This window comes from Lolium perenne, chromosome 4 (genome assembly GCF_019359855.2).
Source record: "Lolium perenne isolate Kyuss_39 chromosome 4, Kyuss_2.0, whole genome shotgun sequence".
NCBI classification, from domain to species: Eukaryota; Viridiplantae; Streptophyta; class Magnoliopsida; order Poales; family Poaceae; genus Lolium; species Lolium perenne.
Window position 1 is genome coordinate 154552550 of NC_067247.2, and position 25225 is coordinate 154577774.

At 48.3% G+C, this 25225-nt stretch overlaps 2 protein-coding genes across 3 annotated transcripts; one reads left to right on the forward strand and one right to left on the reverse strand.

Annotated features, from left to right (window-relative positions):
- The first annotated feature begins 11717 nt into the window (after window positions 1-11717).
- On the forward strand, window positions 11718-17127 carry LOC127294207 (uncharacterized). Of its 2 annotated transcripts, none has more exons than XM_051323961.2 (3): window positions 11718-15011; window positions 15476-15580; window positions 15688-17127. In XM_051323961.2, exon 1 carries the CDS (start codon window positions 11928-11930, stop codon window positions 14367-14369), a length of 2442 nt encoding a protein of 813 aa, XP_051179921.1. In that variant the 5' UTR covers window positions 11718-11927; the 3' UTR covers window positions 14370-15011; window positions 15476-15580; window positions 15688-17127. The 2 variants fall into 2 exon arrangements, with proteins under 2 accessions (XP_051179921.1, XP_051179922.1); XM_051323962.2 differs by having other exon boundaries at window positions 11718-14942.
- Window positions 17128-17618: 491 nt separating this feature from the next.
- LOC127294209 (putative pentatricopeptide repeat-containing protein At3g15130) lies at window positions 17619-21667 on the reverse strand. The gene is made up of 2 exons (XM_051323963.1): window positions 18669-21667; window positions 17619-18025 (listed from the first exon to the last, which is right to left on the reverse strand). The coding sequence occupies exon 1, from the start codon at window positions 21478-21480 to the stop codon at window positions 19375-19377; it is 2106 nt and encodes a 701-aa protein (XP_051179923.1). The 5' UTR covers window positions 21481-21667; the 3' UTR covers window positions 17619-18025; window positions 18669-19374.
- Between the last annotated feature and the right edge of the window lie 3558 nt (window positions 21668-25225).

Sequence of the window (25225 nt, forward strand, 5' to 3'; positions counted from 1 at the left end):
AGCTACTACTTCCGCTGCCCGCTGGAACGGGGAGAAGGACGTCGTCTTCATCAACACCGAACGTGTGACCGAGTACGGAGGTGCTGCCCGATTGTGGCACCGTGATCAAGATCTTCTACGCGCTTTTGCAAGCGGCAAGTGATCGTCTACCGCAGCAATAAGAGCCTACTCTTATAGGCTTTGGAAATCTTCAAGGGTTAGTCTTGATCATCCCCTCGTTGCTCCCGTCTTCTAGATTGCATCTTGGCTTGGATTGCGTTCTCGCGGTAGGAAAATTTTTGTTTTCTATGCAACGAATCCCTACACGAACTACCCTTGCCCACCGGGCTACCGCGTCCCCGCCGGCTGGAGCCTAAGCGCCGGCGGCGTGCCGGTCCCTCCCGTCCCTCAGGGTACTGCGCGCCGGGCGGCCATCACGAACCACTACTACCTCGACCTCACGCCGGAGCAGCGGATGAATCCCCGTTGGCATCCCGATAACCAGCATACTTGGGACGCCTTCTTCATCAATCGGCGTGAGAGGGTGCTCGCCAGGTATGAGGAGGACGGTCTGCCTCCTGGGAACTTCCACGAGGCCGGCCGTCGGCTATGGTGGTACAGCCGGACTCTGCAGAGCGTCATGGACTACATCACGGCCGGCGATATCCCCCGCCTGCGCTACCCTCAGTTCGAGCCACGAGCGTCGCCCGACGACAGCGACAACAGCAGCGACGACGACGGTGGCAACTTAGAAGGCGACGACTACCAGTACAACGGCGGCGGCTATGAAGACTACGAGTATGCATATTATACGCCTAGGCAGGAGTATGACTGAATCACTCCAAATTTCATGTATCATCAGTGCTATCTCGAGTCAATTGAATCATTCGAAAATGGACACCAAACACATCACGGGTAATATAATTCACATGATCCATTCAACAAAGTTTGGTACAATAAATTATTACACATCATTTCTTCCCTTGTGTCCCTGCTTGCTTACGATTGTGCCGTATCCATGGAGCATCCTCATCATTTAACTTAATGCTTGGGTCGGTGTTCACTTTGAAGGGCGGAATTTCAGCAAACATATTATAATCTTCTGACATGTCTGTCTTGTCCTCCACTCCCACGATGTTTCTTTTCCCTGAAAGAACAATGTGGCGCTTTGGATCATCGCATGATGTACTGGTCGTTTTCTTATCTTTCCGTTTCCTCGGTTTGCTACTCATGTCTTTCACATAGAAAACCTGAGCGACATCTTTCGCTAGGACGAATGCTTCGTTAAGGTAACCAAGATTGTTGAAATCCACCATTGTCATTCCGTATTGCTGGTCCACCTTTACCCCACCTCCTGTTAGCTTGAACCATTTGCACCGGAACAAAGGGACCCTAAAGGAGGGTCCATAGTCAAGTTCCCATATCTCCTCTATGTAACCATAATATGTGACCTTTTGCCCATTCTCGGTTGCTGCATCAAAGCGGACACCACTATTTTGGTTGGTGCTCTTTTTATCTTGGGCGATCGTGTAAAATGTATTCCCATTTATCTCGTACCCTTGGAAAGTCGTTATAGTCGAAGATGGTGTCTTGGCCAACATGTACAGCTGATCTACAACATGATCGTCATTCATTAAATGTTTTCTCAACCAACTGCCGAAAGTCTCCATGTGGGCCTTCCTAATCCAGGATTCAGGCTTCCCAGGGTTGTCCGAGCGTAAAATATTCTTGTGTTTCTCAAAGTACGGAGCCACCAAGCTGGAATTGATTAGAACTGTGTGGTGTGCTTCAGTCAGAGAATGGCCGTCCATACATATCGTTGATTTCCTTCCGATCGTGCCTTTTCCACTTAGTCTCCCCTCGTGCCGCGATCGAGGAAGACCAATCGGCTTAAGGTCAGGAACAAAGTCAACACAAAACTCAATTACCTCCTCATTTCCATAGCCCTTGGCGATGCTTCCTTCTGGCCTAGCACGGTTACGAACATATTTCTTTAATATTCCCATGAACCTCTCGAAGGGGAACATATTGTGTAGAAATACAGGACCGAGAATGGAAATCTCATCGACTAGGTGAACCAGGAGGTGCGTCATAATATTGAAGAAGGATGGCGGGAACACCAACTCGAAACTGACAAGACATTGGATCACATCGTTCTGTAACCGTGGTAGAACTTCTGGAATGATTACCTTCTGAGAGATTGCATTGAGGAATGGACATAGCTTCACAATGGCTACTCGAACATTTTCCGGCAGGAGCCCCCTCAAAGCAATCGGAAGCAATTGCGTCATAATCACGTGGCAGTCGTGAGACTTCAGGTTTTGGAACTTTTTCTCCGCCATGTTTATTATTCCCTTTATATTGGACGAGAATCCAGACGGGACCTTCATCTTGCTCAGGCATTCAAAAAGATGACCTTCTCTTCTTTGGTCGGAGCGTAGCTGGCACGACCTTGAAACCGTTCCTGGATGCCGGTCATCGGGGTCTTTCAAACGTTCTTGGTCCTGCCGTGCTTCCTTTGTATCATTTGTCTTCCCATGCACGCCCAAGAAGCTTAGGAGGTTCACGCAAATATTCTTCGTAACGTGCATCACGTCGATTGCAGAGCGGACTTCTAGGACTTTCCAATATTCTAGCTCCCAGAATATAGATTTCTTCTTCCACATGGCTGCGTGCCCGTCAGCTCCCTTCGAACCCGATTGTCCGCGGGACCCTTTCCAAAGATGACTTTCAAATCCTTGACCATATCAAATACCTCAGCACCAGTGTGTTCCGCAGGCTTCGGCCGGTGATCTGCCTTGCCGTTGTAATGCTTGCCTTTCTTTCTTACTGGATGAATTTTCGGAAGAAATCGACGATGCCCAAGGTACACGTTCTTCTTACAATTTGGCAAATGTACACTTTCAGTCTCATGTAAGCAGTGCGTGCATGCATTGTATCCCTTATTTGACAGTCCCGAAAGGTTACTAAGAGCAGGCCAATCGTTGATGGTTACGAAAAGCAACGCTCGTAGGTCAAATTCCTCTTCTTTGTGCTCATCCCACACACGGATACCAGGTCTGCCCCACAGCTGTAAAAGTTCATCAACTAATGGCCTTAGGTACACATCGATGTCGTTGCCGGGTTGCTTCGGACCTTGGATGAGCATTGGCATCATAATGAACTTCCGCTTCATGCACAACCAAGGAGGAAGGTTGTAGATGCATAGAGTCACGGGCCAGGTGCTATGGCTGGAGCTCTGCTCGCCAAAAGGATTCATGCCATCTGTACTTAGACCAAATCTTATGTTCCTTGCGTCAGCTGCAAAATCTTTGAACTCTCTGTCGATCTTTCTCCATTGCGTTCCATCTGCGGGGTGTCTCAACTCCCCGTACGACTTACGGTCCTCTTTGTGCCATCGCAACAACTTGGCATGCTCTTTGTTCCTGAACAGACGTTTCAACCGTGGTATTATAGGAGCATACCACATCACCTTGGCGGGAACCCTCTTCCTGGGTTTCTGGCCCTCAAAATCGTATCCATTGTCATCGCCTATGATCTTATAACGCAATGCAAGGTGCATACCGGGCATTCATTCAAATTCTCGTATTCACCGCGGTAGAGGATGCGATCGTTGATGCATGCATGTATCTTGAGAACCTCTAAACCTAGAGGGCAGACAACCTTCTTTGCTTCGTACGATCGGCGGGCAACTCGTTATTCTTTGGAAACATATTCTTCAACATTTTCAGCAAGTTTTCAAATGCCGAGTCAGCTACACCTGCCTGTGCCTTCCATTTCAGCAAATCCAGTGTGCAACCCAGCTTTTTCAGACCATCATCGCATCCGGGGTACAACGCCTTTCTGTGATCCTCTAACATGCGATCCAAATTCTCCCTCTCCTTTTCAGTTTCGCAGCGTCTCCGTGCATCAGCAATGGTCCGACCAAGATCATCAACGTGATCATCACGTGCCTCTTCTTCACCTTCCCCTTCACCTTCAGCATCCTCCATGAAAGTATCACCGAAATGAGCAAGATAGCTTTCATCGATGAAATCATCCCCTTCTTCATCTTCTTCCATTATAACCCCTCTTTCTCCATGCTTGGTCCAACAATTATAGCTTGGCATGAAACCGTGCCGAAGCAGGTGCATGTGAACATCTCTTGAGGAAGAGTAACCCTTCTGATTCTTACAGTTAACACATGGACAGATAACAAAACCCCCCTGCTTGTTCGCATTAGCCACTACGAGGAAATCTTTCAAACCCGTAGTGAACTCGCCGGAGAGTCGGTTACCGTACATCCATTGCCGATTCATCTGCATTATTATAATATAAAATATATAATTAACCATCATGCATTTGTTAAACTAACTAGCTACAAACAATATAAATTAAACAATGAACTACACACATGCATATTTTATCAATGACACATGAAAGGTTCAAGTTGCTAACCGCGATCGAGGAGAAAAAGATAAATAAGGAAGCTCAAGTGTGGCTCCAACACTTCATATCATGTTTGTTTCATGCTCTTGGGGCATTTTATCAAACACCTTGTGTGCATAAGAGGAACCAAAAGCAAACCTACACCCCCTTGTGAAGCTTGTGAAGAGAAGTGACACCAAATGGCTAAGTGCTGTGAGCTGAGGCCCTTTTATAGGGATGGGTCTTTAGTCCCGGTTGGCCTTGCCAACCGCGACTAAATCCCCTCACGTGCACCAGCTGGCCACCGAGCGCCCTGGGCCCAGGCCTTTCGTCACGGTTCGCCTCCCGAACCGCGACTAAAGGTCCCATTAGTCGCGGTTCCTATAGTTTCGCGACTAATGGGGCTGGACGGAAGCCTGTTTTTCTACCAGTGAATGCTCGCTTTGGTCTTTTCATACTTGTATGTCCAGTGTTGACAGCAAATTGATAAATACAGAAACTCTAAGAGAGCGGAGTTTTGGCTCCAGGATCTAAATAAACTTGATATCTGAACCATTATATTGTGCGTGGAGCTTGATAACTGAGTCACGAAGGAAGGAGTTGCGCATGATAGAAATGGGAGAATACGTCAACGAATGGGAGAATACGTCGTGGTCTGTCGCAGCGACGCAACGGAGGCGAAACGTGCTTCCAGCCGGGGACGTTATGTCAGCTGGACCCGCGGTACAACTTGTTGGCAGCTTCCTAGACCCGCAGGTGACCGAAAATAGCTAATGGAACCCGTCTACGCGCGAGGATGAAACTGCACCCAATCAGAGAGCAGCACATGTCTAACAACTTGCGTATTTCCATCAGGTATATTGTGTGTATTTCCGTTATTTTACACTTGAAGCATTAACTTCCCTGTCTGCCCATGCTCCGAAGTACAGACTCCGACTGACATGATCTTTAACCCCCTACCGCATTAACTCTATCCCGCAACAGGGCTGCACCACGCTCAACCGCACTGAGCTGACGAGCCAGACGACCACCGTCGCCGCCATCGAGGTCTGGGGCTGCCGCCCCGGCATTCGCACGCCGGCAACCCGACCTCCGCCCCCGAACCGAGTTGGACGGGCACCAGCACGACAGCAAGCTCGGCGACAATGCATTAATGCAAGCAGCTGGAGATGGAGCAGGAGTATGCGGGCACAAGGTTGCGCGCGTCAGCAGCTGGGCATCGTGCTCGAACACACTTACAAGCTTTTTCGGAGCCGCAGCTCCTCCACCACCACCCGCAACCGCCGTGCTCCTCAGCGCAAGCGCCATGGCGTTTGGCCCGCCGAGTGTTGTGGCTTGGTGTACGCATGCCGGCGCTCAGTTGGAACTGACGACGCAGCGTTTGGCCCTCCTTCCACGAGGAGCTCCTTGAGCGAGTAGTTCCTGATGTTCATGGACTTGCTCTGGTAATTCGCTGCCTTATATCTGAAGTGGACGCAGGCAGTAGGAATATTTTTTGCATGTAGATTCGGGTCGCTACATCATTTTGTGTGTAAGACCTGGATCGATTCTCTTGACGAGTTGACATAGCGTAGTTCCTGTACAGATTTTCCATTCTCATTCTCATGAATTTATCCAGAACTCACTGACTAATTGGTGAATTAAATATATTCATCGTATGGAAATATCATAAACAGGATTACTCAATATGCATGAAATCAATTTATTAACTTATTAATAGGTTTCTATTTATGATTTAGTAATTTTTACTATCTGCCCCATAGATAGAAAAAATGTGTTTAAAACTTTATGTTCCAAAATTATTGATTTTAACTATTTTCATCATTGATTAATTGGGAGACCTTCCAATGTATCTTTTCATATTTTAAAAATAATGTTTCAAAGTCTATTTATTACTTAATTTTGAGCTTTACTCTTAGTTCTAAGGTACAAATTTCTAGAATATAAAATAATATAAGTTTTATATATTTCAATGTCAATGTTTTTATCATCATACAAATTCAAATTATGAGCTTTATCTTCATAATCACAGTTAGTGGATAGTGGCCAACTTTGGACATTTCTCGTATATGGTTTTGTCATGTCTCATGTCATGATTAATTAAGTAAGTTAATCCATCCACCGTAAACGTGTTCTCTAAATAACCATTGCCAAGTGCCAAAGAACGTTCCACACATTATAGAGAAATTGTTTCACAAAATTACTGCTATACTAGGGAACCATGAGTACAACAATTATGTTTCAAAATTGTATTAGAAGCAGAGATTCGGTTTGTTTTGTGAAAGAGTGGTGTCTAGTGAAAAAATTCTGAATGTAATTTTGATTATTTGAATTCGTGTCCAATCTAAATTCCAAAATATGAATTATATAAATGTGCACTATTTATGTATCACGAAATTCTCCAGATAAAAAATGTATCATAGTTGTCCAGCAATTAGGACTAACTAGCAAGCTGCATGTGTTGGGACTTAGGGCATCTCCAACCGGGCGACCCAAACGGACGCGCTGGGCCGTCCGTTTTGGGCCGTTTGCGTACCCGAGCGGACGCGCGGACGGAGCCCCGCGTCCGCGCGTCCGTTTGGATCGCTCGCTACGCCCAACGCAGCGGCCACCTATTTGGCCATTTGGCCTATTTCTTTGGAAAATAGGTCCTCTGGCCACAGATCCTTATAAACAATGTCTAACAAATATAGAATAATATCTCGTAAACATAGAAAAATATATAATAAACATAAAATGTTATCAAATAGCATAAAATATTATCAAATGTACCATGATAAATCAAATAAAATGTGCCATAGTTTGAGAAAAATATAAAAATTACAATTGAGATTGTCTAACTCAATTTGGGCGCTCGAGGATCTCCTTCTGTCTCTTCTCGAACCAAGCTCTCTTTGCCTCGCTCATGTTGGTCAAGTCGGCGTTCATGATGAGGTTGTCCTCGGCTTGGCGTTTGAGCTCAACTTCCTTCGCCTTCAGCTCCACCTCTTTGGCCCTTACCATTGCTATGAGCTCAAGTTCTCTCTCTTTGAGCTCAAGTTCTTTAGCTTTGGTCTTGGCCTTGACCTCTTCAATCTCAAGCTTCTTCTGCTGGACATCAAAGAATTTCTTCCTGTCCTCTTCTTTCTCCCAGCACCTCCTCTCATCCCTCTTGTCCGTGGACACCTCTCTGTCCGCATGCATCTCCTTCAAAGTGCCGTACAATAGCATGGACGAAGCATCACGCTTCATGTCGGCTTTGGTTGACTTGTGGCCGCGTGGACGACTTGCACGAGAAGCGGAGCTACCGCAAGGCTGCCCACCATCAAGGTCAATGACAGTGGCATCTTTGGCGGGATTGTTGCCAGTCAAGGTCGCCATGTACCCCTCGTACCCCTCCTGGAACTTGGGGGTGTCGTGGAGTTCCTTCCAACAATGAGGGAAGGCAAAGGTCTTCTCTCCATTGTTGACTTTGTAGAATTCCAAAGCTCGCCACACCTAGAGCAAAGTGAGACAACAACGATAAACAGATGTGCAAACATCGGATGAATAAGTTGAGGTTAAGAATCATACCAAGTCCTTCATACCCATGCCACTAACGGGGACCCGCTTCGCGTGATCATACGCCGCCTGGAACTTGTTGCATTCCGTTTGAATTGCTCCCCACCTCTTTTGGAGCGATATTTCGCTGCGGTCGCTCTCAAATGGCTCCTGTCCATATTTGCGATGTTCATGGAAGTATTCATAGATCCGGCGCCAGAATGCGGTCCCCTTCTGCTCGGCACCCGTCAACGCATCTTGCCCGATGGTCAACCATCCATCGACGAGCACCTTGTCCTCCTTCTCCGTGTAGTTGGCGGTTCGTTTGCTTACCCGGCGTGCTCGAGCTTGTGCAGCTGCGGCTTGTGTGAGGCCCTCACCGAACAACGGCTTCCGCGATGTTTATGCTGCCGGGACCGGCAGTTGTGCCCTCCTGTGTGTCAATGGGAGGTGGCTGGGTCGTCGGCATTGTCTGCGCGAAAGACGGAGGGGCCTGCACGGTGGACGGTGACTGCGCGCGCGCGGCCGACATATCGTCGAACAGGTTGCGTGCACCGGCCATCGCAGCTGCTTCCAGGTTCTTGGGGCCTTTGGAGTTCGCCGGCGCACGGTTCAGGTCAATGGACGAAGGTGACGGCCCCGTCATGGACTCGCCCACCTCCGGTGACCCATCCCGTGACTGGTACGCCTGCCGCCCTGAATGCGCCCCCATTTCGTGCCCAAACGGGGCAGTCGGTGGGGCAGTTGACCTTGGAGGAAGGGGCCGGGTCACGGACGAGGCCGAGCTCCCCCCCCCCCCCCGAGGCCGCGCCGGTGCCGGGGATGATCATGTGCTGGCCGAGCGCTGCGTGGCCGTAAAAGAGCATGGCCTGCGCCTGCTGCTCTTGAAGGACAGTGGTCTTCGCGAGCGTTTGGAGTTCGAGGAGCTGCTCCGCTGCCCGCACCCGCTCCTCCTCGGCGGCGGCGGCCTTCTTCCGCAGATCACACGCCCTGCGCCGCTCCGCCCGCTTCTTGCTCTCCATCGCCCTCTGCTCTGCGGTGAGGTCGGGCTTCGCCTTCTTCGTCGGCGGCCCGGGCTCCACGACCACCGGAGCGTCCAGTTCAGGAGCCGCCTCCACGGCAGGAGCGGCAACGGCCGCGGGCAGTGCCTCCTCTCGGATGGTGGCGGTGGCGGCGGCAGTCTCTTCGTCGGCCATCTCTAGGTTTTGGGAGTACAGTGGAGTGTTTCTGTTTTGGGAGGCAGACAGGCGGGCCAGGGGCGGACAAGGGGAGGACGCGAGCGACCAGCCTTTCGCGTCCGCGGCCACGCAAACTCGTCCAAGATTTGGGCCGGGTTTGGGTCGTCCCGGACGCCGCGGCCATCCGTTTTAGGGATGGGTCCGCGCGCTGGGCCGCGTTTTTGTCCGTTTCGACCCATCCGGACGCGCGGGCGCGGGATGGGTCGCCCGGTTGGAGATGCCCTTATTGTTGCGTCATCTTACGCACAGTAAATGTAATTGAGCCACACCACTCCTGTGTTTACTGGCATGTGTGCTCTCTAGAGGAACTTGTATCACAGTTATCGAGTAGTCCGAGTAGGGATAAAATCAGTTTTACTGTAAGATGGTAGGTTATATTTAGTAATTTGTTGCAATGCTGTTGACTGATTTTAGTGGAAGTATTAAATACTCTCTACAGGTGGCAATCGCAGCAGATTAGCTTCTCAATAATGGCGCATACATGCTTAGGGAGGAGAGTGTGCAGGATAGGAAGAAAAAGAATCCAACCAACGCCGTGAGAATTAAGGCATCATTGCCTTATTTCATACGAGTAGTAAGTACAGAAACTAATGCTGGCAGCCAAGCTGACACCCAACACATCAAATTAACTCCAGAGGACAACCTAGTCCTATTAATGTACAAATTAACATTGATTTATAAAGTTGATGCTTCATCAAATTGATTTTTTCTAATTCAGAGCTTATCCAACAATAATTTAGTCATGAACAGTAAGATTAGTTTTTGGTAAGCAACTATGTTTTTCTTAAGTATGAACAGAACAATGCATGTAACAATTGATGCTTCTCTAATTCAGAGCTTATCCAACAATAATCTATTCTGACATGTTGCTAAACCCAAACTACAACATACTTAATTAACTCATGTGTGTGTCCGACGTGTGCACCATGCGCCATGCATGCACTCATGGATTGGCATCATTGCAACATCCATGCAACATTAACTCATGTGTGTCAGTGCGTTGCTCTTACCGATGGATCAGCCAACATGCATGCACTCATTGATTACTACCAAAACATTGACTGTGCATTAATTACCTGCTATGCATCTCAGCTCGTATTCAAGTAGTATCAAAGAGCTAAAGCCACCGTATTATTCACCTGCTATATTAAGTTCGAATCACAAACAACACTTCAAGGCTCATGATATCGACCTCGTGCGTTGCCAGGTTCCGAACGTGCGCGTCGCGCAGGTGACTCCCTACTTTACTTGGTGCTTGCAAGTACAACTAGTCACATAAATCCAACACAATAAAACTATATGTCAATATATATCCTAAATTTCATATAACTCAATCAAACTTTATAAAATTGTGTCAAACAATGTTGTAAAAAATGTAAGGGCATCTCCAACAGGGCGACACATATCGGACGTCCAAAAGTGGTCGCGCGCGTCCGTTCGCGTCGCTCCGGACATATTTTGACCGTGCATCCGTTTGCGTCTGGGTGTGCTCCCAGCGGGGCGACCCATTTTTTGTTTTCAAATAATATTTAAAAAGAATAAACTATACAAACTACAATTGGTAGAAGCCTAGATTACTTGCTGCCCGACGGCCCGGCCCCGTCGATGCCAGCCGTGCGGTCGCTAGAGCTCGGTGCGCCGCCGCGTCCTCTAGCAGGCACTGCCGCAACGTCTTGTTCGCGACATCCTCGGCCTTCTTGAGCGTCTCGAAGGAGTCAACTAACGCCCTCTGCTCCGCCGCCTTCTCCTCCGGGGTAGGCGCATCAGGGTCATCAGAAGACCATGAGATGCCGAAGGAGTCGTCCTCTGCGACAGCCGCCACCCTGCGGCGTTCCATCTCGGTGTTGAACACCGCATAGGCCGCCCGCTCCTCCTTTGCTTCCTTCTCCGCGTCAGCCAGGAACTTCGCATCCCTCACCGGGTCGAGGAGCTCGTCGGTGTTGTCATCGTCGTCGAACTCATCGTCAGAGCTCGAGGTCGGGGGAGGTGGAGTCGGAGGTGGAGGTGGAGCCGCGGCAGCCTGGCAGCGGCCGATGCTGCTCATGGTGGCAAAGGTGGAGGTTGAGCGGCGGCGCTACGGTGTAGTTTGTGCGACAGCTAGGGTTTTGTGTGTGAGGAGATGAGATGCGCGAGCCCGTGTTTATATAGGCCGGTGGCAGGCGACGGCCGCGGCACGTGTGACATCGTCATTACTTCGTGCGTAGAGGTAGAGGACGGCTGCGCGCCACGCAAGGCATTGCTATTACTCGGCCGAGACTGCCGAAGCGACGCCTCGGCGCCAGTACTAGCGTGACTGAGAAGACACGTTGAGTCTGGGTCACTGCCAGGCGGGCCCAACGAAACGTCGAGCGGACACTTTGCGTGTCCACGAGACGCATCTGAGGCGTATATATGGGCCAGGTTTGCGTCGTTGCAGATGTCCCGTTGGAGCTGATTCCTGACGTATTTTCAGCCCGCGCGGACGCAAACAGTCGGCAGCTGGAGATGCCCTAAGGTTGACTAGGTAGAGAAATTGTGCGGCAGGGAGGTGGGTCCCACCCAGGATTTACAACAAGTGACAGAAAGTAGCAAAACGTTGCGATTCCAAAACCTTTCCACCGGGTAGCCATTCCCCGACGCCTCGCCTCTGCTCCAGCACGGAGAGGAACCGCCGCCCGCCGCCGTTCCCCCTCCACCACCACCACCCCGCTAAAATTTTCCGGATCAGCCTCTGCCTCTGCAACCGCCTACGCATTCTCCTCCACACCTCCAATTTCCCACCTCTGCTAATACTCCATAACGCTGATGTCGCGGCTTGGCCTCCTCCGTCGCAGCTTCTCCTCCACCTCCACCTCGCCGCCACCACGTTCCTGGTCTCCCCACGCTGCCTTTGCGGCGGCCACAGAGCGCGTACGCGCCGGGACGGTCTGCCAAGAAGAGGCACACAACCTGTTCGACGCATTGCTACAGCAGGCCATCCCGGTCCCCGTGCGCTCCCTCAACGGCTTCCTTGCTGCGCTCGCACGTGCTCCGTCCTACGACGACCGCAGAAGCGGCCCCGCTCTCGCCGTGACTCTCTTCAACCGTGTGTGCCGACAAGAGGCGGGTCTGCGGGTGGCGCCACCCACTGTCCATACCTATGGCATCCTCATGGACTGCTGCTGCCGCGCACATCGACCGGACCTAGGGCTTGCCTTCTTCGGCCGTATCCTCAGAATAGGCCTCAAGACAAACCAGATCATCGTCAACACCTTCCTAAAGTGCCTTTGCGATGCAAAACATACACAAGAGGCTGTCAACATGCTGATGCTTCATAGGATGTCCGAGCTTGGTTGTGTGCCTGATGTTATCTCATACAACACAGTTCTGAAGAGGTTATGTGAAGATAGAAGGAGCCAGCAAGCACTTGACCTGCTCCTCATGCTGGCAAGAGAAGGAGGTGGCTGTTCCCCCGACGTGGTGTCATACAGCACGGTCATCCATGGCTTCTTTAGGGAGGGTGATATAGGCAAAGCATGCAATCTCTTCCATGAAATGGTGCAGCGAGGAGTTGTGCCCAGTGTGGTGACATACAGCTCGGTTATTGATGCATTGTGCAAGGCCAGAGCAATGGACAAGGCAGAGCTAATCCTTTGGCAGATGGCTCATAATGGTGTTCGGCCGGATAATGTGACATACAACTGCATGATCCATGGATATTCCACAGCAGGGCGGTGGAAAGAGGCAGCTAAAATGTTCAAAGAAATGACAAGCCTGGGCCTTGTACCAGATATTATTACTTGCAGCTCGTTCATGGCCTCCCTTTGCAAGCATGGAAGAAGCAAAGAAGCTGCAGAAATTTTTGATTCCATGACTGCCAAAGGACACAAACCTAATATCACCTCGTACTCTATTTTGCTACATGGGTATGGCAGTGAAGGTCTTTTACTTGATATGATTAATCTATTCAGTTCAATGAAAAACAACGGTATTGTGCCCAACTGCCATGTTTTCAACATATTAATAGGTGCGTATGCTAAATGTGGAATGATGGATCAAGCTATGCTCATATTTGCCGAAATGCGGGGACAGGGAGTGTGTCCAGATGTAGTCACCTATTCAACTTTCATAGCTGCACTTTGTAGGATGGGTAGACTGACCGATGTTATGGACAAATTCAGTGAGATGATTGCTGTGGGAATACAACCGAACAATGTTGTTTATCATTCCCTAATTCAGGGTTGTTGTATGCATGGTGATCTGGTTAAAGCTAAAGAGTTGGTTTCTCAAATGATGAACAAAGGTATCCCTCGTCCTAACATCGTGTTCTTCAATTCAGTAATAAACAGTCTATGCAAAGAAGGAAGGGTTGTGGATGCACAAGATATATTTGACTTAGTTATACACATTGGTGAGAGGCCAGATGTCTTTACTTTTAATTCACTGATTGACGGGTATGGCTTAGTCGGCAAGATGGATACAGCACTTGGAATACTTGATGCCATGGTCTCAGCAGGTGTTGAGCCTGATGTTGTTACATATAACACACTTGTGAATTGCTATTTTAAAAATGGAATGGTCGATGAAGGTTTGGCTATATTCACAGAAATGTTGTCCAAGAGAGTTAAACCTACAACTGTTACATATGGCAGCATACTGGATGGGTTATTTCGTGCTGGGAGAACTGATGATGCAAAGAAAAGGTTCCATGAGATGATCCAAAGTGGAATAACTGTCAGCGTTTCCATATACAATATAATTCTTGGAGGGCTTTGCAGAAATAATTGTGCCAGCGAAGCAATCACGTTGTTCCATAAATTAGGTGAAATGAATGTGAAGTTTGATATCAAAACAGTCAATATAATGATTGATGCAATGTACAAGGTTCGGAGAAGAGAAGAAGCTAAAAAATTATTTGCTGCAATATCAAACAGTGGGTTGGTACCTAATGCTTATACTTATAGCATAGTGATAAAAAATCTTCTAAAAGAAGGATCACTGGAAGAAGCTGGCAATATCTTTTCATCAATGGAGAGGATTGGTTGTGCTCCTAGCTCCTGTCTTATAAATGATATCATTAGAATGTTGTTGGAAAATGGAGAGATCGCCAAGGCTGGAGATTATTTGTCTAAAGTTGATGGGAAGAGCATCTCACTTGAAGCTTCAACTACTTCGTTGATGCTGTCTCTCTTTTCAACGAATGGGAAATATCGGGAGGATATGAAATTGCTCCCTTCAAAGTATCAAATCTTTGATGGACTTGGTTGAGTATTTGATAGATTTGATATGAGACTACCTCATGAGAAAGCACATGGATTTTTTTCCTTGCATAAAGCCCTCCTGCCAGCATAAAAAAAAAGGACGTACCCAGTGCTGAGAGCTCCCGCACTGTGCGGGGTCTGGGGAAGGTGTTAGTGGCAAGCCTTACCCTCACGAAGTGCAATGTGAGGAGACCGCGACTCGAACCTGGGACCTCTCGGTCACAGGCGGTGAGGCTCTACCGCTGCACCAGGCCCAAATTGTCTGCTTGGACTAACACCAATACACCACCTTGGGTGACATAGGAGACGGGGTCAAAGCATTTGCATGATGAGAATATCTTGCTCTTGTACCCATGCAGTGTGCATTACTCTCCATTTATATCTGGTACCTGAATTCCACGTCGGTGCTGCCATGCCTGGGTAAGAGTTCCATGAATCCAAGTTTTGACCTTTACCTTCACCATTCGATCTTCTCCTCGGCTTCTCAATGTGCCACTTACAATCAAATCGCACTCTCACGCGAGGAGACGCTACCAACAGCCTCATGTCGATGCGCCACACATATGTGTCTCTGCTTCAGGTGCACACAGACACAACTACTCTCAAGCTGAAGCTGTGTTCCACAATGTTAGGACATTGGCATTTTGTGGTATAAATTGATGTTTACCTCAACTCATCGCTCAGTTTACCAACCATTTAATTATGTCCGTGATTATCTTGTAAGCTGCATTGAAACAATTTAGTTCCACAATGTTTGCTTATGAATAGTTTCCCAAGAAAAAGGATAGCAGGTTTGCGTTGTTGCTAACTGATAATGTTTTATTTCATAGTTTTATAGAGGTGTAGCAGTAAGCAACAACTGTGTTTCAAGTGTAAACATTCATGTACATTGATATTTACAAATTATTTCTTACATCATTTGTGATCATGGCCTTGTTTATTAAAGCCATTGACATGGATATACATATTAGATATACACCCGTTGAGACAGCTATGAATAGCATCATGTGAATACTAAAAAAAAAGTTATCCGACAGGCATGTACAATCGTCACTGTTCCTGCTGTTATAAACTTGTAGAATTGTTTAACTTGACCATGCTTATTTTTAATAGGTGTGCTCTGTTTTCCATGTCAAGCTTTTGGCCTAAACTTCTGGTCCATGACTTGGAAGCATCCGGACTCCGGAGTGCCCCGAGGATAGTCAATATTTTTTAGCGGTGAGTTTAATTATTTCTTGGAAACCCACAAATTTATTTTGCAGAACACGTGACTGGTAACTGTATTTTGAACATATTTCTTTTGCTGATGATGCATAACTTTTCAGAGTTGTCCCTGCACTTACGGTTGGAGAAGAGCTTACTGCAAGTGGAGCTCACAGTTATAAAAGAAATCCCCAGATAAAGTTCCCTTTTGCTTTGCAAGATCCAGTGAGTAGAGATTCGAACCTGACTCACGTGTCTAAACGGAAGATTTACTGTTGAACGATGCAAATTCAGTGAAGACTATCCAGTTGAAATCAACATAATCGAGAAATGAGTGTGTTCCCCACAAGAAATATCCTTTTTGAACCAGCAGTTGTATCTTCTCACTTATACTGACAGCAAAGACTTGTTGGATGCCAAGTCCTGACAGAGTGACATTCCCCCCTTCCTTTCATAGATAGATAAAAGGAGGGAGTTCTAAAAGCAAAGATACAGAATCAGTCAAGTAAGAGCACAGGCTCCATGGAGTGGGTGTCGGTATTTCTGCAAAGTTGCCAACACTTCTAGACCAGTGTTGGTTTATCAGCAGGATCTGACGATCCATGCATCCATCGAGGAGTCACTCTTGAGTCCTGCCTTTCATGTCTTGTTCAGAAGTTGATGATGCAAAAACTACCTGAACCCAAATGCTCGGGGAGCTAAACATTTTGCGAAGGAAAATAAAATGTGATGGTGAGGTTATCATTGATGATTCAGACACCAGCGTTTCATGTGAGATTAGCAAGGCCTGTCGCTGGATCTTGTATTGCACAGGAACGACAAGACGCAGCTTGCAAGCGGAAATGTGTTATGATCGCTGGAATCAGCCACCGGGTATGGTCATCCGCTCTTCAATTCAATCCGACCGCGAGTAGTTAGTTTCCTACATCGATTTTCTTTTGAGACAAGTTTCCTGCATCGATCACCTAGACAGCCGATTAGTGGGCCGTGAAGCAAGCCATCGCGAATCCGATCGATCCGCATGTTACAGGCTGGAGATTATTTGTCTAAAGTTTATGGGAAGAGCATCTCACTAGAAGCTTCAGCTACTTCGTTGATGTTGTCTCTGTTTTCAAGGAATGGAAAATATCGGGAGGATGTGAAATTGCTCCCTGCAAAGTATCGATTTTTCAATGTACTTGGTTGAGTGGTTGATACAGCCATATGAGATCAACTCCAGAGAAAGCTTAATGGATTTTGTTTTCGCATAAATCCCTTCTGCCATCATAAGAAATCCAAACTGCCTGCTTGTACCGTTGAGTTCGTTTTGCAGTGTGTCAGAATCACAAGAAAGTGAAATGTTTATGAATCTATTAATCTTTGATGGGTGAGGACAGGTAGAAAAAGTAGTATAACATAAGTCACATGACTGTCTGCAACCTTAGGGATAATGGCGTCTCATTGCCATTGGGGAAGGTAAGCAGAATGAATATAATACAAACTTTTCTATCAGTAACCTGACATTTTGTAATCTCTCTAAACCGTCATTTTTCTTCATAGTTCGTATGATTGTATTTTTGCAATGGCATTCTCATTGATCTGCTATATATGCAAGGGCGGGCTTACTTTTAGTTCAGAAATATATTTTTTTATATGTCAAAGCAATCTGGAAGAATGGGCCTGCGTTGGTCCAGGTCTCCGGGAGAGACGTCAACCATCTGGACAGTTATAATCAATGCGTAGAGGTCCACTGTTCCATAATCGGCGTGCGTGGCCACATACGGCAAGAAATACGCGAGATTGCCGTGGATCTGGTCGCAAGTGATTGGTTGAGCTATCGAGTGCATCTAGACCCGGGAGTCAACATGGATTTTCCAAACTCTAAAGCTTAACTTTGTTTGCACTGAATACATACCTGTCTTGATGAAAGTGCAGTCTGCAATGGTGTCAGACTTTTGTACGGTATCTGTAGTAACAGAACCAAGCAATGCTTTTATTTTTAACGAAATACGACTGATGTTCAAAGAAATCGATAACCAAATATTACTTTTAACCAAATACTTTTAAGCAATCCTAATCAAGAACAAACGGTTTCATCCGATGCAATAGCAGTATATGGATTGCCACCAGCAAAGACTCGGCCAATGCTGATGTTACAACATGTATGGTGTTACACTCTCAGTTCAGCCCCCAAAACACAGTGCACTATTTGTAGCAAGGTAAAGGTAACTTGTGCACCCGACACGAAGCCCCTGCCATCACCCGACCATGCCGATCTGTTCCATGAGTGTGGCGCGGCGGCGTCTCGATGATCCCCGCCATGGCTGTGTTGGGCGTCTTGAACATCAGGCCGTCCTTCAGCATGGCTGATAAAAGGCTCACTTCTCCACTTTAAGGATAGGAACACAGAATTTGCAGTAAGGAAGTGTAGCTTCTTTTTTGACAGGAAGTGCATCATTTGCCACCATTTTACGTACAGATCTGCAGATTCAAACAGTTCCTGAGATATTGGGGAGATACTTAAGGCCAGTCTTAAAATATGCACATGAAACATCCCGAATGGTGCTACAAATATGAGCCATAATTATAGGGTCAACATCGAGCCATAACCTTACTTCCTTCTGCAGTGTGATTTACATATTGATAATGTCAACATCTACAGATTTCACAAACTATATCACTAAAACTTGAGAGTTCGTCAATAATCTTAGAATTATAAGCAGCTACCTGTGCATGAGTGCATCAAAACTTTACAATTAAGCATGGAAAGTCTTATAAAACAAGTTCAGCTCAACTTAATCACCGTAGAGTAGTTTGTTTAGCTTATACATATATGAGGTGCTGGAAAAGACTACCTATTGCTTCAGGAATACTTGTTCTCAGAAATCATCCATGAAAAGTGACAAGCTACAGATGCATCTTATTATAAATGGTTATTCACAAAAGAGGAGCTTGCTGTAATCCTGCCAAAGTGCTAAACTAGTGCTAGCCTTTAGTCTACTTGCTGGAATTTGGACTAGAACATAACTAGGAAACAATTCCACAGATTAAACAAAGTGCAGAGAGTAAAAGTATAATATGGATCGCACTTGCCAACAATTATATACCCAAAAGGGCCTCTCACCTAGCTAAAGTTTACACCAATTTTCAGCTCAAAAAGATTACTTGCTGAAGCTCTACTCTGATTGCACTCGGAAACTATCTCCACAAGATCAATAGGTGCATTCAAAACAAAATCAAGCAGCGGCTTATTTCTCCAAACAAGCATTCTTGTCCTCCAGTATACCCACAACAGTCCTCACAACAAACCTAGAAGAGGCAGACCTCATCATCTGCTCTGTGCCATACTCCCCATTCAGGCTCTAAATCAACATCATCCAAGAGCTCTGATTTAGAGTGCACATTCCAAACCCAATCAATAACATCCAACATGTTCGGCAGGTGCTTCTCGGTCTATTTGACGCCTTCACGTGCAGATCTCCAGGGGCAGGTGCTTCTCGGTCTATTGGATGCCTTCTGTGCAGATCTCCAGTAGCACAAGCCCATACCTCCCATCTGGAAGTAATTGGGGGCGAGGTAACAACATAATTCCCTCTACCAAGATTGACCGAGGGATACTAATCTTTAATGTAGAATTACTTGAGGCCAACATTGCCACGAATTTACCATCTTCATAGCCAAAGTGGAGTCAATTACCTCGAGCCCCAGAAATTCAGCATATTCTGAAACAAGAATTGCTTTGTGCCTCTGAGAATTGTACTGCAGGTATGAGGATTAAGACAGTAACAGGAGGCGATTTGATCCCAACATAGCAAGTACAGTTAGCCAAGTCACCAGTAGTCTTTACAAGAGCAGGCACCATCCTGGAACCTGTGGAACCTGTTAGCATCTCTAACTACCAGCGTCCTCCCCACCACGCTCGACAGCCCCTTGAAGAACTCATGGCAGTCGCTGCACACCCGCAGGTTCTTGTACACCCTGATCACCTCCTCCTTGCCCTCCACCTCGCCATGATCATGCTCATGGTGGTGCAGCAGCCACAGCCCCACGGCCAGCCTCTCACTGTGCGCCCTCAGGCTCTCGGCGCGCGACTCCTCGTCAACGTCATGCAGCTGCGTGCCGTCGCCGGTGATGGCACCAGGGATATACCCGAGCTGTTCCATCATCTTCCTCTCCACGTCGCAAAGCATGAGGCGGAGGTCTGTGATGCGTGGGTGCATGTCATCGCCGCCACCATAAAAGAAGTGTGCCTCTTTGCCGACCTCCACCCAGCTGCACCCGCCCTGCTTCTTGAGGCCCCGGCGCCGCATGGTTTCGCGCACCCGCTGGCACTCGCGCCACTCCCTGGCCTCCGCGAAAATGTTCGACAGCATCACGTAGTTTGCCGGGTTGTCGCCATCCATGGCCAGGAGGGTGTCGCCCACCTCCCTGCCCACGGCGACGTTCTTGTGCACCCTACAGGCCCCGAGCAGCGTTTGCCACACACCAACGGTTGGCGCCATCGGCATTGTTGCGATGAGGTCCTTGGCCTCGCCAAGCTCTCCAGCACGGCCAAGCAGATCGACCATGCATGCGTAGTGTTCTGCTCTCAGTCTCAGCCGCCGGTCTTGACGGATTATCGAGAAGTACTGGCGGCATTCTTCAACAAGGCCAGAGTGGCTGCACGCGGACAGGAGGGCGAGGTAGGCCACCTCGTCAGGCTCAACGCCTTCAGCTCTCATCTCCTCAAACATGTCGATTGCTTCACGGCCATGGCCATGCTTCCCAAGGCCATTGATCATTGTGGTCCACGAGACAACATTCCTTGCTAGTGTCTCTCTGAACCGCCGCTCTGCCTCATCGCTCAGCCCGCACTTGAGGTACATGTCTACCAGGGAGTTAGCCACCGACACATCCTGCCCGGTCGGGTCCTTGACCGTGTAGCAGTGCACTTGCCTCCCTTGCTCCACGAGAGCAAAATCCGCAAATACGCCGACGACACTGGACATGATATGCCCATCGGCTCGGACGCCGGAGCACCAAAACCTCCCAAACAGCTCCAACGCTTCCTTCACCTGCCCCTCCTGCGCATGCCCAATGATCACCGTCGTCCACTGGATGGCATTCTTCTTCCCCAGTCGATCAAACATCTGCATCGCCGCAGGCAGACACCGGCATTTGACGTACACATCCAGGAGTGCGCCGGCGAGGATGGCGTTGGATGCTGTGGAGACCCCTCGGATCGCCATCGCCGCATGAACCTGTGAGCCCTCGCGAGCCGCGCCAAGGGTGCTGCAGGCTTTCAGCAAGCTGGCAAAGGTGAACTCATCGGGCTGACCACCCTCCTCGTCTCGCCGTCGCTGCATCTCCCGAAAGACAAGCAGCGCGTCCCTGCCATGCCCGGCGTGCGCGTATCCGGAGATCATGGCGTTCCAGGCCACGAGGTTCCTGGACGCCGCACCATCAAACACGCGCCGCGCGTCACCAACCCTTCCGCCCTTGGAGTACAGAAGCACCAGCGAGTTGGCGATGACACCGTGCCCCTCGAACCCCATCCTGACACATCCTCCGTGCACGATGACACCGGCGCCAGTGTCACCGACCACACCGCACGCCTTCAAGGTCGCCGAGAGTGTGAACTCGTTTGGCGCGGCCTCCGAGAGGCGCCACATCGCCCCGAACAGACGGAGGCACTCTCTGGCGTCCCCCTGCTGCAGGAAGCCCACCATGAGGGCCGTCCAGGACACCACGTTCCTTTCGGGCATGCGGTCGAACACCTCGCGGGCCATGTCGAGCTTGCCGCACTTGGCGTACATGTCGACCAGGTTGTTGCTCAGCATGGTGTCCGAGCCGAAGCCGAGCTTGAGCAGCGCGCCGTGGAGCTGCACGCCGCCGCGGATGGCCGCGCTCCTCGCGCTCGCCCGGAGGAGGTCCGCGAGCATCTTCCGCCGCTCCATTGGATTCGCGGTGAGGGTGGGAGTGCCACTGCCGAGAGAGTCCGGCTGGGGCGATACGATACCGCGGCAAGATCAGCATGGAGACATGCGCGGCGGCGCCAGCCGGCCGCGAGCGCGTCCGGTGCGTGCCAGGAGTGGCGTCGGCCGTGGGAGAGAGATGCTGAGTAGTGGGGCGACGGACCACATGTCAGTGAGGAAAGGGCAGAAGAAAGAACATTAAAAGGTGACATGTCAGTTTCACTGTAAATTTTGATTGAATTCAGGTGACTGTTATTTCAAGGTTTTCTCTGCAAAAGATGGAGCCAATGTTTTAGGCAGATTCTCTTGGTGTTTTTTTTCTGTAGATTTAGTAGAAGTAATGGAAGTGTTACTTTGAAGGTTCAATTTAAATTTGGCTCAAAAGTCATTTATGTGTTCATATGGAAACTTTGAACTTGACGACATATTTAATTTTTAAAGGTATAAGATAATTTTGAACTCGGTAGGTTTTTAATTTTCTGATACTATATAGGCATTCTTGGGGATAAAAGACAATTTTTATAGCTGTTGTAAGAGAGTTCTTGGGGATGGCAGAAAGCCCCGTTTTTGGGAAGACAGTTGGGTTGGGCACCAGCTCGAAGTTTCCGGCAGCACTATAATCTCTCTTATAATCATTTTATTATAGTTCATATTGTTTTTGTCCTCTCTAGAAGAGAAGACAGACGCGCCTGCATTGATTGTAAGGTGATACCTGGAGAGAGTGTTGTCCCTCAACATAAGCTGGTGGTTGCTGACTTTCGCTTTAGGATCCGTGTCCAGCGGGGTAAGCGCGCCAAAGTCGCTAGAACAAAGTGGTGGAAGCTCAAGGGTGAGGCATCCCAGGCTTTCAGGGAGAGGGTTATTAAGGAGGGCCCTTGGGAGGAAGGAGGCGATGCAAACATGATGTGGACGAGTATGGCGACCTGCTTGCGGAAGGTCGTTGTAGAGGAGTTTGGGGTGACTAAGGGAAGTAGAAGGGAAGCTAAGGATACCTGGTGGTGGAACGATGAGGTCCAGAAGGTTATTAGGGAGAAAAAGGACTGTTTCAGATGCATATATCTGGACAGGAGTGCAGCTAACATGGAGAAGTACAAGGTGGCGAAGCAGGCTGCAGAGCGGGCGGTGAGTGAAGCAAGGGGTCGGGCGTATGAGGACCTCTACCAACGTTTAAACACGAAGGAATGCGAAAGGGACATCTATAAGATGGCCAAGTTTAGGGAGAGGAAGACGAGGGATGTCAACGAAGTCAAATGCATCAAGGACAGAGATGATCAGCTTCTTGTGAAGGATGAGGCGATCAAGCGTAGATGGCGGGAGTACTTTGACAACCTTTACAATGGAGAGGCTGAGAGCTCTTGTAGGATAACGTTGCATAGAAAACAAAAATTTTCCTACGGCGAACACGCAATCCAAGCCAAGATGCAATCTAGAAGACGGTAGCAACGAGGGGGTATCGAGTCTCACCCTTGAAGAGATTCCAAAGCCTACAAGATGAGGCTCTTGTTGCTGCGGTAGACGATCACTTGCCGCTTGCAAAAGCGCGTAGAAGATCTTGATCACGATCGGTTCCGGCGCCACGAACGGGCAGCACCTCCGTACTCGGTCACACGTTCGGTTGTTGATGAAGACGATGTCCACCTCCCCGTTCCAGCGGGCAGCGGAAGTAGTAGCTCCTCTTGAATCCGACAGCACGACGGCGTGGTGTCGGTGGCGGTGAAGAAGTCCGGCGGAGCTTCGCTAAGCTACGCAGGAGATATGGAGGAGAAGGGGGTGGCTAGGGTTTGGGAGGGGGTGGCCGGCCACTCAAGGGGGGCGGCCAGCTTGTGGTCTTGGGGTGGCCGGGCCCCTCCCTTGGCCCCTCATTATATAGGTGGATCCCCAAGTGTTGGTGTCCAAGTCTTCGAATAAGACCCGAACCAAAAACCTTCCATAAGAGGGGAAACCTAGCCCAACTAGGACTCCCACCAAAAGGTGGGATTTCCACCTCCCATGTGGGGGGTGGCCGGCCCCCTATGGAGGAGTCCACTTGGGACTCCTCCCCATCTAGGGCTGGCCAGCCATGGAGGTGGAGTCCCATGTGGACTCCACCTTCCTTGGTGGTTTCTTCCGGACTTTTCTAGAACCTTCTAGAACCTTCCATAGAACCTTCCGCGACATTTTATTTCACATAAAATGACATCCTATATATGAATCTTATTCTCCGGACCATTCCGGAACTCCTCGTGATGTCCGGGATCTCATCCGGGACTCCGAACAAATATTCGAACTCCATTCCATATTCAAGTACTACCATTTCAACATCCAACTTTAAGTGTGTCACCCTACGGTTCGAGAACTATGCGGACATGGTTGAGTACTCACTCCGACCAATAACCAATAGCGGGATCTGGAGATCCATAATGGCTCCCACATATTCAACGATGACTTTAGTGATCGAATGAACCATTCACATATATTACCAATTCCCTTTGTCTCGCGATATTTTACTTGTCCGAGGTTTGATCTTCGGTATCACTCTATACCTTGTTCAACCTCGTCTCCTGACAAGTACTCTTTACTCGTACCGTGGTATGTGGTCTCTTATGAACTCATTCATATGCTTGCAAGACATTAGACGACATTCCACCGAGAGGGCCCGTAGTATATCTATCCGTCATCGGGATGGACAAATCCTTTGTTGATCCATATGCCTCAACTCATACTTTAGGATACTTAATCCCACCTTTATAGCCACCCATTTACGCAGTGGTGTTTGGTGTAATCAAAGTACCTTTCCGGTATAAGTGATTTACATGATCTCATGGTCATAAGGACTAGGTAACTATGTATCGAAAGCTTATAGCAAATAACTTAATGACGAGATCTTATGCTACGCTTAATTGGGTGTGTCCATTACATCATTCACACAATGACATAACCTTGTTATTAATAACATCCAATGTTCATGATTATGAAACTAATCATCCATTAATCAACAAGCTAGTTTAAGAGGCATACTAGGGACTTCTTGTTTGTCTACATATCACACATATACTAATGTTTCGGTTAATACAATTCTAGCATGATATATAAACATTTATCATAAACATAAAGATATAAATAATAACCACTTTATTATTGCCTCTAGGGCATATCTCCTTGATCTCCCACTTGCACTAGAGTCAATAATCTAGATTACATTGTAATATACCTAACACCCATGGCATTCTCGGTGTTGGTCATGCTTTGCCCTAGGGAGAGCTTTAGTCAACGGATCTGCTACATTCGGATCGGTGTGTACTTTGCAAATCTTTACTTCTCCATCTTCGATGTACTCGCGAATCGAGTGGTAACGGAGCTTGATATGCTTCAGGCTCTTGTGTGTCCTTGGCTGTTGTGCTTTGGCGTTGGCTCCCATGTTATCACAAGAAATGATTAATGGGTCCAATGCACTAGGAACCACACCGAGCTCTACAATGAACCTCTTCATCCATACCGCTTCGATGAAGCCTCGGAAGCCGCTATGTACTACGATTCTGTTGAAGACTTCGCCACCGTGCACCGCTTCGAGCTTGCCCAGCTATCGCAAAGCACCATTCAATATAAACACGTACCTGCATTGTGACTTAGAGTCATCGGGATCGGTGTTCCAACTTGCATCGGTGTAACCGTTTACAACGAGCTCTGGGTCACCTCCATAACCACGAAACATATCCTTTGTTGTTTTCATGTACTTCAGGATATTCTT

Excerpts from the sequence above, each read along its gene's own strand:
- LOC127294207 (XM_051323961.2), top strand. The coding sequence starts at position 11,928 with ATGTCGCGGCTTGGCCTCCTCCGTCGCAGCTTCTCCTCCACCTCCACC.
- LOC127294209 (XM_051323963.1), bottom strand. The coding sequence starts at position 21,480 with ATGGAGCGGCGGAAGATGCTCGCGGACCTCCTCCGGGCGAGCGCGAGG.